The sequence below is a fragment of the Podarcis muralis genome, chromosome 3 (genome assembly GCF_964188315.1).
Source record: "Podarcis muralis chromosome 3, rPodMur119.hap1.1, whole genome shotgun sequence".
NCBI classification, from domain to species: Eukaryota; Metazoa; Chordata; class Lepidosauria; order Squamata; family Lacertidae; genus Podarcis; species Podarcis muralis.
The window spans coordinates 88,240,961-88,255,196 of NC_135657.1; the positions used below are offsets into that span (position 1 = coordinate 88,240,961).

At 45.1% G+C, this 14,236-nt stretch overlaps 2 protein-coding genes across 35 annotated transcripts in view; one reads left to right on the plus strand and one right to left on the minus strand.

Moving 5' to 3' along the window:
- ZNF451 (zinc finger protein 451) overlaps nt 1–8,465 on the minus strand; it is a 62,309-nt gene extending 53,844 nt beyond the window's left edge. Inside the window, exon 1 of the mRNA XM_077926311.1 lies at nt 8,356–8,465. The gene's annotated coding sequence lies outside the window, so the exon portion shown is untranslated. The remainder of the gene's footprint in view (nt 1–8,355) is intronic.
- DST (dystonin) overlaps nt 1–14,236 on the plus strand; it is a 301,155-nt gene that overhangs the window by 17,156 nt on the left and 269,763 nt on the right. For 26 of the 34 annotated variants that reach the window (XM_077926290.1, XM_077926284.1, XM_077926293.1 and 23 more), the window contains exons 3-4: nt 1,138–1,326; nt 8,978–9,185. In XM_077926290.1, coding sequence (XP_077782416.1) covers nt 1,138–1,326; nt 8,978–9,185 — 397 coding nt within the window. Of the gene's footprint in view, nt 1–1,137; nt 1,327–8,628; nt 8,766–8,977; nt 9,186–12,521; nt 12,931–14,236 lie in introns of those variants that run through there. The other 8 variants (XM_077926302.1, XM_028722646.2, XM_028722652.2 and 5 more) reach the window with 4 other exon arrangements.

Consider the following 14,236-nt stretch of genomic DNA (forward strand, 5'->3'; position numbering starts at 1 on the left):
GAAGTCATAAGTAGAAGATTATGACTTTGAGTGAAGAGCAAGAGTCAGCATTAGAAGCAGATGAAGTCTTAAAGCTACAACGATCTTACCCGTTGTCATATATATTTTGTCCACTAAGAAATGAGAAGTCCACACCTGTATAATTTTCTGTGTTACAGTATTTAAGCACAGTACTTTGCCAATTATTTTCTGAGGGACATCCATTCATTTTTAAAAAATGAAAATAGTAAATTGTTAGCCTGGAAACTTGGAGGCTAAATTATTCCTTAAAGATTCATTCACACACTTAAATCCCTCTTTGGCACGTATCTCTAAGCACTTTGAGAGCTGCTTAACTTCTTACAGATGCTCTGTCTGATGTTCTATCTCAGGGGTAGGGAACCTCAGGTCCAAATGCCAAATATGGCCATCTACCCCCTCTAGCCCTTCTTTGCACCCTGAGTGAGGGTTTTTGCCTGGCTGGAATAATGCTTTTTCTTGTCTGGATGTAGGATATAGAGGGGTGTCTGAGTATATTCAGGCTCAACTACTCAGTAGTGACAAGGTATGATTTATATTTGTTGCTGTGCCCATTTTTGCCTACCTATGGCATGTTGCTTTGGAAGGTTGTCTAGAAAGGAATGTGTCCCTTTACTTTTCTTTCCCATTAGGAATCTCCTTACTAACATTCATCCGAGTGAAATGATGCTTAAAAATAAATAAATCAATTACAGTCCTACCTTGGTTGTTAAACGCCTTGGTACTTGCCTGTTTTGGCTCCTGAACGCCGCAAAGTGTTCCAGTTAGCGAACGTTCTTTGGAAGCCGAACGTCCAGTGCGGCTTGCGTGGCTTCCATTTGAGTGCAGGAAGCTCCTGCAGCCAATCAGAAGTTGTGCCTTGGTTTTCGGACATTTTTGGAAGTCAGATGGACTTCCAGAAAGGATTCCGTTCGACAACCAAAGTACGACTGTACATGAAAAGAAACAGCATGAAAAGGGGGAAATGAAGGGTTTAATGAGAATACTTATCAGTAATTTGCCAATATTTAAAATGCTGATAGAACCAGTAGTTCTGCCTTGTATAAATAATATTTATGTGACATAGAAGAGCGGAAGAAGCATCACACTATTAACATATTCGTGTGTTTTTTTAAACAGGGTTTTAGACCAAGTCCCCGCCACATTAGAAGACGTGTCGTGCCTCGCCTTGAAGAAACGCAGCCCCTGGTAGAAGTGCATCAGCTGAGTGAGCAGGAAACATCGGTCAAGAAAAGGAAGATCAAGAAAAGCAGCAGAGTCCAGCCAGAATTCTACCATTCTGTTCAAGTGACACCAACTCGAAAGCCAGTAAGTTTTCTTTCCGTTCTCAGTGCAGTGATCTTCAAAATACATTGTGTAGACTGCAGTTAGCCTGGATCTGTCAGATTTAGGCAGTGCAGGAATAAGAAGCCCTAAAACTGATAGCATCTCAGGTCGGATCCTCTTCCCAGCAACATGCAGCCTTGGAACCCTACAGCTAAGTCCCTGCGGCAGCAGAGTAGGTCAGTGAAAAAGGAGAGGCACCAGAGAGGTGCTTTCCAGGATAAACAGGTGCCCCCAGTCTCCGATATAAAAGCCAGGCTGCCAATATGTGCATGTACAGACATAGGAAGCTGACTTATATTGAGTCAGACGGTCAGTCCACCTAGCTCTACATTTGCTGAGAGAAGGCAGACCAAAAAAAAATGGAGGCATTTTTCAAGAATGATAAAAATGAAAATAAAACAAAGAGGTCTGGGGTTTTTTTTTAGCTCAGCTCTAGGTGTTAAACTGCACTGGATTAGCAGTTTCGTTTCGTTTCCAAATTGAGATTATCAATTCAAAATAAAAAAGATAAACTTTCGAGAAAGAAAGGATGTTTTTATGAAGGCTTGTAAAGAGCCACTCACCTCCTTACCTGCTGTGAATAGGATCTGCTAGACTAGTTAAGTATTCTGTTCCCCACAGTGGCAAGCCAGCTAGATGCTCTATTTTGTTTCTTATCCATTTTTCAATATCCCTTTAAAAAATTCTGTTCTCATCCCACTGGCCTCTGCTGGGGATAAAGAAACCCTGACCTTGCATGGAAAGAACTATTGATTAGCTACCCCTGATTGCCAGCACAAGGAGCAAAGTAAACTGAGATGTCGAATGAAGGGTCTAACAATATGAAATCTGCGCAAATAGCTTTCGTGCGCTATAGACAAGGGTCAGCTGAGTCACTCCAGTGCTGCACAGCTTGTGACTGAAGGGGCACAACAGTGAAATGAAACAGGCAGGTGGTAATCTTATTGTGTACATCAGTGCTTTTTAGTCATCCTTCCTTGACACTTTTCGTAAAACATGCTGTTAAGACCTGGTTTATGAGAGCAGGGCCCTTGGACGTTGTCAAATGCCTCAAATTATATTTTTGTATGAAGCAGCAACCAGCAATTTTTTTTAATTGTAAACTCCTTTAAGTTGTGCCAGAAACTTGCTTCCTAAATTCCATATGCCAAAACCTCGCTCCCCGAAGGCCACGCATTGTGCATGTGGTATAAGAAATATATTTTAAAAAGCTTGAGATTCAGTCTAAATTTTCATTTTTAAAAATGTAGGATTTAGAAACTCTTTTACTTTATAACACCAATATGGAAACCAACATCTAGCTAAATTTGCTGTTTTACAAGAACAAATCAGTTATCCCTTGTCTCCGCACCACACACCTATCCTTATAGCAACATTTATGTAGGTTCCAATCCAAACCCCTTTTGCACTAGGTTTTGGAGGGGGGAGTTGGACTGGGTGGCGGTGTCTTTTCACCCCAGCCTTCTCAGCCTCTGCCAGCAAAGAGCTCTCTATTCTGCCTGCAGAATGTGTGTGCAGGTTGTGAAATATCTGCAGGTGGTAGTGCTCTTGTTATGATCCTCCTTAGATGAGGCCATGATCTTCTGGTGGCTCCCAGAAGAGTTTAGATTTGATATCCCGCTTTATCACTACCTGAAGGAGTCTCAAAGCGGCTAGCATTCTCCTTTCCCTTCCTCCCCCACAACAAATACTCTGTGAGGTGAGTGGGGCTGACAGACTTCAAAGAAGTATGACTAGCCCAAGGTCAGCCAGCAGCTGCATGTGGAGGAGCGGGGACGCGAACCCGGTTCACCAGATTACGAGTCTACCGCTCTTAACCACTACACCACACACCAGACCACCAGTTGAAGACCAATGGCGTAGGCAGTGCTGAGCCAGATTGACTGTCAGTCTGACTTTATATAAGGCAACTCCCTCTGTTCCTCCATGAGTAGCAGATACTTTTCGGTAGTGTAGGAACAAGAGAGTACAAAAATCAAACATCAGCTAAGCACCTACTGTTATTATGATTCTTCATCACATACTCAACAAGTCTTTGTCTCATAAATGCAAAAAGCTTGGAGCTCAGTCACAGATGTTTCCTTTTCCTGCATAACTCCTTGAAGTAATGGGTGGTTAGTATAATATTCTATTATGTCACGTAAACAGTTTCTATCAAAACAGGAAGAGGAGCCCTTTATATTTAGTCACTATATACAGTAACCATGTGTATAAATGATTTTACAGACAAAAATACTCTAGGGCCTAATTGTTGGAAATATTCTTTCTCAGTGTTGAACTTTGAACTACTATTATTCAACAAATGGAAATGCTTTCAGGACTAATTTCATATTTTGTAACGATTTTTTGCCACAATTTAAAAAGTGGTGGTCGTGGGGAAATCAAGATTAAAGCTGTGAAGCCCAGTTTTTAGGAAAGTCTTTAGCATGTACTTTGGAGTATTGAGTAATGATGTTACTAAAAATCAGTAAATGATAAATAAATTTTGCTTCCTGAAACATTCAACTATAGAACCCCACCTAATAAATATTTATTTTTAGGAGAATGGAGAATAACTGGGGAAACTCAATTTATTTGTTTCCCTCCTATATTCAAAATAAGAGGTTATGAGAAGGTTTGCTTCATATACAGTTAGGAGGACACTTTCAGATATCTCTCTCTTTCCTTATACTTGGAAATATCACTGATGTAGACATTAGATTACTTATTAACTTCTGAAAACCTAACTGATCCCTGAACATCTTTCTTTCTGAAAACAAACTAGCTCAACTTAGTAACAAAACAGGAAAACAAATAACGGTGATTCCACTGGAAATCAGTGGTTGTCGTGCTACATGGCTTTTGTCTTCTAGGTTTTTTCCTGTTGTTATTCTGTATCTCACAACTACAATAAGCCTACCATTACAATTATGGACTGGTCATTTCTTCGTCAGAGGGCAAACAGGCAAATTTAACAGGGGATCAAATACTTTCCCCCCTCACTGTATTTAAATGTTAGGGACATTCAGTTATAGTTATTAAAAATATAACATGAGAGGTACTACACTTACTACTCCTTAACTGGGGTGCTAGCTCTTTTCAAATGAAGAATTATGGAATGAGCTGGACCAGCTATTTGCATAATGATCCAATAAATAAATATTCAATTAAAAGTATTTTATGCAGACATGACTCTAGGCTTCTGTAGCTTAACAGCTGTTTTACTATAGTCTTTTATTTCTCTGTTCAGTTTTCTAGCCACCAGAGGATGTTGTTTGTACTAAAGAATAAATAGCTGAGGTCAGATATATCCAGTAGAGGGAAGTGGTACACCAGCTAATGCAATATACTATCAGTTCTGTTCATTCCTGGATTTCTTTAATCTTTTCATGTATTCCTCTTGTCTGAATGATTTATTGCTGAGTCTGAAAATAAGCCCCGTGGTGCCATGATCAAAGCTGTGGTGCTATCTTTATTTTGCCTTGAAATGATGAAAATGTACAATATTATGATTAGGGAATGGAAATGAATATTTAAGATTAGTATAGGAAATAAGTGACATTTACAGCTGAGTCCTTCAAATCCTAAACCTAATACACAAACACACATACACGCGTGCCGAAACTCAGCTGAAAATGCTCAATAAATTTGACACCGTAATAGAAAGGACTATGCAGAGGGAAAGAACTACAAAAAGAAAACATCTACACAGTGTCTACCAAGATGATAAGGTATTTTATTTTAACAATCCATATAATTAAAAAAAGGATAGTGGAACTATGTACAGTACAATAGTCTTAATAGTCTAAAAATACCAGGAATATTTATAAAAATACAAATTTGTTACTATCATTATTATAGCATTAATAGCTTCTAAAAATAGTATGGATCCTCCCGTGCTGTGATTTCTCCCACCATGTTTTCTATTTCATTTCAGAGGAAAAAGTTAGTGGTAGAGGCTCTCCAGATTGTTTTTAGGAACATCAAACTAAATCTATTAATGGGATTCTATGGAGCCATCTCAATGTAACTTGCCTTTCCCCTCCCCTCCCTAGAGGTTGTTTGGCAGACAAGTTCCTTTAGTTTCCTTGCATATGAGCCAGGAGAGGAAATTCCTAAGTCATCTAATTCCTATGCTACATTTTGAATACTGAAAGCCCATGCAAGATGGCCCAGTAGTATCACAGAATAAAGCATAAACATAGCTGTCAACTTTCAGTTTTGAAAATAAGGGATCAGCAGCCTCGAAAATAAGGGATCAGCAGCCTCACCTGTCCCAGGGACAGTCTCTGGGATATCTAACAATCCAGGATAGCAGCGGGAAACGGCGCTGGAATAAGGGAATTTCCCACAAATAAAAGGGAAAGTTATGAGCATAAATTCCATTTGTTTCTTGTACGGCATTTAATTACAGTGGTACCTCGGGTTAAGTATTTAATTCGTTTTGGAGGTCCGTACTTAACCTGAAACTGTTCTTAACCTGAAGCACCACTTTAACTAATGGGGCCTCCCGCTGCCACCACGCCACAATTTCTGTTCTCATCCTGAAGCAAAGTTCTTAACCTGAAGCTGGAGTCCAGCATCATCTAGAGGGTCACTGGTTCCTCACTCTACAGTCCATGATGCAGTCATAACATGATAAATGCAGCTTACTAAATTTAAAACAATAAAATCCCATAAAGCCACTGCTGAAACTAATTAAAATAAAGAGAGTGTAACTTTGTTCATGAAAAGCCTGGCCAAGCAAAACTGTCATAAAATGACCTCTAATGTGTGGGTATCAAACAAATATTTCTAGATTGCATGTTCTGTTTTGTGATTAGGGCATGATCATGGAAAAGGCCTTAGCTCTAGTTTTGAGTCACCTAACATTTGAAAGCAGATCTTTTGAAGATAATAATAATAATTTTATTATTTATATCCCACCCATCTGGCTGGGTTTCCCCAGCCACTCTGGGCGGCTTCCAATACCTTAAAAAAATAATAAAAAGTCAAACATTAAAAACTACCCGATACAGGGCTGCCTTCAGATGTCTTCTAAAAGTTGTGTAGTTCTTTATCTCCTTGACATCTGATGGGAGGGTGTTCCACAGGGAGGTCACCACTGCCAAGAAGGCTCTCTGCCTGGTTCCCTATAACTTCACTTCTTACAGTGACAAACCCTCCAAGTGTCCCTGTTTTCCAGGGACAACCCTGATTTAGAGGAGCTGTTCCTGTTTCTGATTTGATCCCAAAATGTCCTGCTTTTCCTTAGGATGTCCCTGTTTTCATTGGAGAATTGTTGGAGGGTATGGAGTTATTTGACTCCTGAGCTGTCTGAAGGCAATCCTGTATATGGAGGGGTTACTTTTTAAAAATGTTTAATGTTTTATGATGTTTATATATATTTGTTGGAAGCTGCCCAGAGTGGCTGGAACAACCCAGTAAGATGTGTGGGGTATAAATAGCAAAATTATCATTATGGAATGGGATGTCCCTATTTTCATCAGAGAAATGTTGGAGGGCATGCAGTAAGGGAACCACCAGAAGCCCCTTGGAGGAAGACCTCAGTGTTCAGGCTGAACAATGGGGGTGGAGACGCTCCTTCATGTATACTGGGCTGAGGCCCTTTAGGGCTTTAAAGATCAGCACCAACACTTTGAATTGCTTGGAAATGTACTGGGAGCCAGTGAAGACCCTTTTGACAGGTGTTATATGGTCCCAGCGAGCACTCCGTCACCAGTCTGGTGCCTCTTGTAGTTTCCAAGTCACCTTCAAAGGTAGCCCCACAAAGAGCGCATTGCGTGTAGAGCAGTCTAAGCAGGAGATAACCAGAGCATGCACTACGCAGGTGAGACAGTCTGCAGGCAAGTATGGCCTCAGCTGGCATACCAGATGGACCTGGTAGACTGCATCCTTGCACACAGAATTGACCTGTGCCTCCATGGACAGCTATGAGTCCAAAATGACTCCCAGACTGTGCACATGGTCCTTCAGGGGCACAGTTACACATTCAGAACCAGGGGTTCCCCCACATGCTCACCCTGCCCCCAGTCCCCCCAAAACAGTACTTCTGTCTCATCAGGATTAAACCCCAATCCATTAATCTCCAACTGCCTCCAGGCACTCACAGAGGACAGTCACTGCCTTCACTGGTTCTGATTTAAATGAAAGGTAGAGTTAGGTATAATACGAGAGAAGGTGAACCTGTGTGGTAAATATTGTTTTAGCCCTTTTAATTGGCTTTACTGCACTGTATAATTTCTGTTGTGGCTTCCTATTAGGTCATCATTTTATGTTGATGTCAGGGTAAGCCATCATGCTGCAAAAGCTGTTTGAAAGGGGAAATACATAGATGTGATAGACATTTTCTAGCCATTTAAGAAATGGCTGCAATTTGGATAATTTATTTTGCAAACCATACTGGGAAGAACAACACAGGGTCAGTAATCATATGTCTCAAGCTTGGTACTTCTAAGATGACACAGCAGCTGCCGCCAAGATGACACAGCACAGGGGACCTGGAAGTAGCCTCTCTTTGATCAGCAAATGTAGGCATTGTTTGCCGATCAGGTGACAAAACACATATCAGCGCCTCATAGTCACTTAATTTGAAACTGATCCCCAAATAAAAAAATTCAGTTTGTCTCTCAACCTTGTGTTTCAAGAGGGCTGAGGAGGCCAGTATATCCTCCCCCCCCCCCATTTCCCCAGTTCTTTGTGCCTGCACTGCATCATTTCTTGTTTACATTCCTGGCTTGCTGGTTTGGAGCCCATGGGCAGCTGCTGCTACCTGCTCTGTGGCGACTGGAAAGTCTCTCGTCCAGCCTTTAAGGACAGTGTGTTTACTGAAGCGGCCTCTCGCCCAGCGAGCTTGTGCAACCCGCCCTTTGTGCTTTCCCTTGAGGAAAAGAGCAAATCTACATTTCCTGTCTCCCAAAGTCTGCGCGCTTTAGGAAGCCGGGAGCCCTCCAAACAAAACTGGGGAGCTCCGGAAAGAAGTTGATCCACCACACAAGGAAGGAAGAAGGAAAAAGAGAAAGAGAGACTTACCAGGGCGTGGTTTCAGGAATATGAGCGCAACAGCAAAGCCCCAGCATCCTGGGTTTGCGATGGGGGTTGAATTTTCCTCACCCCACATTAATGATTGAACCAGCAGCCTAGGGGTGGTACATCTTTTCTTTTGCCGGGCGGGGGAGCCAAATGCTATTGATTTGTAGCCGGGAAGCGTGCTCTCTTTTTTTCAAAATCCATCTCTTCCCTGCTCCCCCCTCCTTTCTGGCTTTATTGTTGGGCAACTCCAGAGGAGCATTGTAAGCTGGTTGCCAGAACGCCAGGCCACTCGTCTCCCTGCCTAAATCTTCCCACATATGGGTTTTCACTAAGCCACCTCTCCAGATCTACCTGTGTGTTGCCGCTGTCTGTGAGATTTAAATACACGAGCAGCAATATAGACAACAATGGTGAGCCATCTATTCATTCGTGTATTAAAAATATAGATGTATCGACTGATTGGGAGGGAGGGAGGTTTCAGTTCCGTCTGTTTGACTGGTTTTCCTAGAGGGCGATCTAAACAGCAAAAGGATGTATTGCTTTAGTTTGAGAGCAAAAATTGATTCTCTAGTCTCAGGTTTTTATTTTGCTTTTAATCGTCTTCCCCCCCACCCTTCTCTAGAGCTCAGGAAACGCTTCCTACAGATGCTCCATGTCATCCTCTGCGGATTTTTCAGACGACGATGATTTCAGCCAGAAATCTGGTTCCCTGTCCCCGGCTCCGGGTGACACCCTGCCCTGGAACCTACCTAAACACGAGAGATCCAAGAGGAAAATTCAAGGAGGCTCTGTGTTGGATCCAGCTGAGAGAGCTGTGCTCAGAATCGCCGGTAAGACCAGGATGGAAATACATGGGAGATGGAGGGGGGAGAGAGGGGGAGAGAGAGACTTGCATAGTACAGTAACTGTGCTCACGTGTCCATATTATTGTGGGTTTATTTGTGTATTACAAAGAGTATAAACTGAGAGCTTTGTTTATTGCTTCTGTTATTTGCGTTTTTAAAAGCACACACACGAAACTCATGGTCCTCCATGCTGTATTTTCTAGTGTTGGTAGTGACTAAGCTTTTTGGCCTTGGTGTTTTTTTTCTGGCTGGGTGGATTACTGCATGTGTATGGAAGAAAATGCAGCTGCACTACGTGCAGGTGTTAAAATTGCATTGGAGGGTTGCATAAGAGTGAAGAATATGTCCATTTTGTATGGTGTGTGTAGCATAGCAAGGCTGCTGGTGAGATACAGGAACTTGAAGCATGCTTTAGGAAGGGTACCGTCCTCTGTACCCAGCAGTAAATGCAGACTTACTTCTGAGTAAACTTACAGAGGGCTGGTTTACAGAGTACTTCCAGGTTTGTTTGTTTGTTTTTATAATGGGTGGGTTTGCTTGAAAGTTGCTGAACTGATGTGGGATCACCAGAAGTCGGGTTTCTCTGTCTGGTCTTGTTGTGTTTGACGCTAGCAGGGGTCACCGGGCTCCTGAATAATATAGGAGAGGCCCTGCTGGATGCTCTGTATAAGACAGAAGAGCATTTGATCTTCATTGGTTTTGAAATAGGTCAGGGAGTTTGCTTGGCCAACCCGGCTGCAAATTGAGAAGGAAGAGTAATATGATCCGGGAGAGAAAACGCGGTGCTTGTTGTGTCCATGCTATTCGTAAAACCCCTCACAGGAATGAAAGCACGCAGCTCGTACATGCAGATGCAGAGCAGTTGTTTTGCAAAGACAAATCTACTTTGCAGCACTCGCTAATGGGGTGCGCTGGGAAAAGCTTGGTGGAAGGGGCCACTTAAGACTGGCTATTTTATTTATCAGAAAAGGGAGGGGACCGGGCTCACACCAATGTGGAAGCCCCACCCGGGAAGTTCTGCTATCAAATCCCGAGATTTATGGGTGGCCTGAGACTGTCTGTGGCGTGAACAAAATGCACTTTGCACATGCACACGCGTCCTCCCACAGTCTAGGGCTGAGCTTTGGGAAACGCTTCCGGTGCTTGCCACGATGACTGGACGAAGCCGGCGGGGACGCGGTGGCGGTGGCGCTTTTTGGAGCCCTCCCTCCTCGCTGCTCCTGTCTTGGCGGTCGCGGGAGCCGGGTTTTCGACCGAGAGTTGTGCGCGTCTGCTTTCTCTGTTCGTTCGTGTTTGGTGCCTGGTTGCAGCTGGCGCTAAGGGAATCGCCGCATGATGCAGATCGAATCCTATTCCCATAGCAATCGAGCCGAACCCCTCCCCATTAGATTCTCAGTAACGCCGTGCAGGGCGCAGAGGGTATGATGGTTAAGAATGACAACGGGGAGCAGAACCCGAGACCGGCTGCGCCACGTGCCCCCGCTCGGAAGTGATTGCGCCGTTTCCTCCCGTTCAGCTCCCCCCCCCCTTTTTTTTTTTTTTTGCTGCATGTCGCCTGTTTTGGTGTTGGGACAGACGGGGTGGGGGCATGGAAAAGCCCCACTTGCTTCATCTCTAAGACACTACAGAGAGGGGGGGGTGGGGCGAGGCAGGAAGGACCCATCCCGGTCTGCTGCGAGGCCGGAATGAAAAGGCTGGGTCGGCGAGCAAGCGGAGCGGGGAACACAACACACACATACATATATACAGGCCTGGCGCGCACGCGCAGCGATGGCTGCCGGCGGCAACAAAAACAGGGTGACCGGCGGTGACACCTGCAGCGCCGGAGCGCCGCCCCTTGGCCTCTCGCCACCCCCCAGCTCTGGCGCAGTTGACTCTTGTTGCCCTTCGCCAGGCAGCCGAAAGCGCGCCGAAGGGGAGGGGGAATGTGCACCGGTGGTGGCCCCGCCATTCCTGCTGAGGAGCCTTCTTTCTGGGATGGGGAGGGATAGGGGGAGCGGTGGGGCTTTGCGTCGCCGCCACCCCCGGCCCTTCCTCGGGAAGCCAAGAGCTATTCCTAGCGGCAATGGCAACGTGCAATGCGCGTCTGCAGAGCGGGAGGGAGAGGGCGGCGCTGTGAGAGGGGAGGAGGAGGCTCTCGCAGGTGATCCCGCCGCCGCTGCTGCTGCTGCAATGAGGCTGTCTGGGCTCGGAAAGCGCCGGCTGGCCGGCGAAAGCCCCTTTGAGACGGAACCGCGGCCAAGCCAGCCCCCTTGCTTTATTGTGCAGACAAAGCCGAGCAGGGAGTGGGGAGCGCAGCCAGGGCTATTCAGGAAAGTCACCAGACCAAGTGTGGGGGCGGAAGCCTCTCCTCCAACCTCCAGAGCGGGAGCAGCCGCGTTGTAAGGGTCCGTTGTTGCTGCAGAAGCAGCAGCAACAAAGGGACTTGTGGCACCTTGAAAAGTCAGATTTCGTGGGCTGAAAGCCCGGTCCAGAAGGGGAACAGAGAGTACTGTACCTCCTTCCCACTCCCCTCCTTCCAATGAAGTTGTAGCCTTTGAAAATGAGAGAGGGGGCGCGATTTCGAAAGCGCGATCACTCTATAATGTGTGGGGCAGTTGGGGGGGGGGGGAGAAGAAGAAGCGTAAACGGTAAAGGGGCTACTTTACAAAAGCTCCCCCTCCCAAGCCAAGAACGTGGTGCCAAATACTTGAACCGCATGGAGCAACGCAGGTTAATAAAGCTCACCAACACAGCCACGAGCTCGCTGGGAACCGCTAGCTTGCAGCCCTGCATAACACGTTGGAGCCGGGTCGATAGCGATTGTAGTATTTTCCGTGATTTTCCACTCCAGACCAGCAGAAACTCTCGAAACATAAGAATCGCAGCGAAGGGCTGGCGCTGATTTCAGGGGTGCTTTTTGATAGGACTTACTATAAAGGGGGACTTCAAAGGGAGAGCTCCGCAAAGCCCCTTACTTTTTAAAAGGTTACATCGATCTTGCACACACTTGACTTGAGAGCAAGCCCCATTGAAGTCCATGGCACTTACTTGTGAGTAGGCACGCGTATGGTGGCACTGTGATTTCCCCCGCCCCCAGGAAAAGAGTGTGTTCCCGGCAGTTGAGGTAGACAAACGATTTACAGCGCAACTCTACGCGTCGTTTGCTCAGAAATGCAATTCTCCCAGTTGGCTCGCTCTCCGTTGGGTGCATAGGATTGCCTGAAAAAAGCAGGAGGGAAGGAGGGGAAAAGGTCCCGCGACTGAAAGGAGAATTTGGGAAGCGGGTGGGCGCGAAGACCCAGGAGCCCGTCCTAAGGGAGGGGAGGAAAGAAAAGCAGCCGGCGCCGGAGGTCACCTCCAGGGCCGCGTCTGTGGCATCCATGCCTTGCCTCCTTCCTCCGGTTCTCTTTCTCCGGCTGCTAGCTGGGAGCGCAGAGATTTGCTGCTAATGAAATCCGAGAGGGAGGAAGCCCTTTCTATTGGAGGGACACACGTGCTCCCACACCGCTCGGGGAGGGGGCATGGGCGTTTCCTCGGACAGCTTGCACGGCAACAGCCCCCTCCCTCCCTCCAGCCTTTTTGTGCCGCTCCCCAAGGCTGCCTCGCTGCCCGGCTCCTTGGAGGGAACTGATCAAGGCAGTGTCAAAAACTTCAACCATGGCTGGTTATCTCTCCCCTGCTGCTCACTTCTACACGGAGGAACAGGAGTACCTGCAGGCTTATGAAGATGTGCTGGAGAGATACAAAGGTACAGTGAAGCTTAAGTTGTGCCCCGGGGTAACCCGGGAGAGGGATTTACCGGTTGCAGTGCTGATGATCTGGAGCTTTGCCTTAAAATAGCTACTGGTGGCTGCCGTGGAACAGGTGGCAGAATCAGGTCCCTAAGACGTTTGGCTATTCAAGCCCATTAAATGGGGCTGTTAAAAGACAGTATGCTGACAGGGGAGGGTATAGGAACGCATTGAAGTCCGTTGTATCATGGGGGGGGGGCACTTATCCTGAAGCAAGGCTTTCTTTCTTTATCTCCCTCCCTCCCCTTAAAGCGCTTTCCTCTCTGGGTGTGAGAATGCTGCTGATACCTCAATGAGATTACTGTATTCTAAGACCCTGCTGCCTGATGTTTTTGTGTAGGGCAAGATGTTTCACTCTTCATTTTGCAGCATAGGGCTGCATTCTGGATCGCTAAGAAACGACAGCAAAATATGGCTTGGAATATTTTGTTTCAAATAGCAGCTCAAAAATAAGAAGACACATCAAAACTATTTCCTTTGCAGTATATATCTGTGCTGAGAATTCCATCCTGTTACGTCTCTCTGTCAACTGCTGTTAGGAGGATGACTTTGCATCTAGGCTAGGAGAACAGTATGAGGCCTTTCCCTCTATTTACTCAATGGAGACAGAAGTTTCTAGCCTCCATAAAATCCCAGTGGCTTCTTGTATCACATTAAAAATAAGTTTTATTATTATCTTATTGTGGGTGATATGGAAATGCACCTAAATCAGATTAGGCATCCGTTTGGAATAAGGATTTCTTCATAGTAATGACTACAGCAATTAGTAACTATTGAATGTATTCAATAGCTTGGTTTTTACTGTGAAAGCCAACATTTTGGCCCCTAAATATATGTTGCACTTACTGTTGTTTGAGGAACAGGAGGATGTTATGAATTAGTGTTGGTCTTATTTGCATAATTATTTGATTTAAATATTTGAAGTGATAACATGTCCCAGAGTTGACAAGGTTTTAGCTGATCTGTACCTGTTTTTAACGGGGATGGCATGGTTACAATCCTTTTTATTTAATAATCTCATTCATTTTCACCTTTGGCGTTACAGAAAAATACCTTGCAATGTGATCTTGCAAATTCTGCCTTATCCAGTTATTGTAGCTTGCACTGAATCTACCTTGCTTATAATTTATGTATCATTAAAAGGAATTTAATGATTCTTTTGTGTCTATAGCCAATTGCATAAGTGCAGCTATGGAGCATGTGCAGTGTCCAGCAGTTAAAAAGCATTAGGCAACTATTAGCTGAGAACTGGTAGGCTGCCTT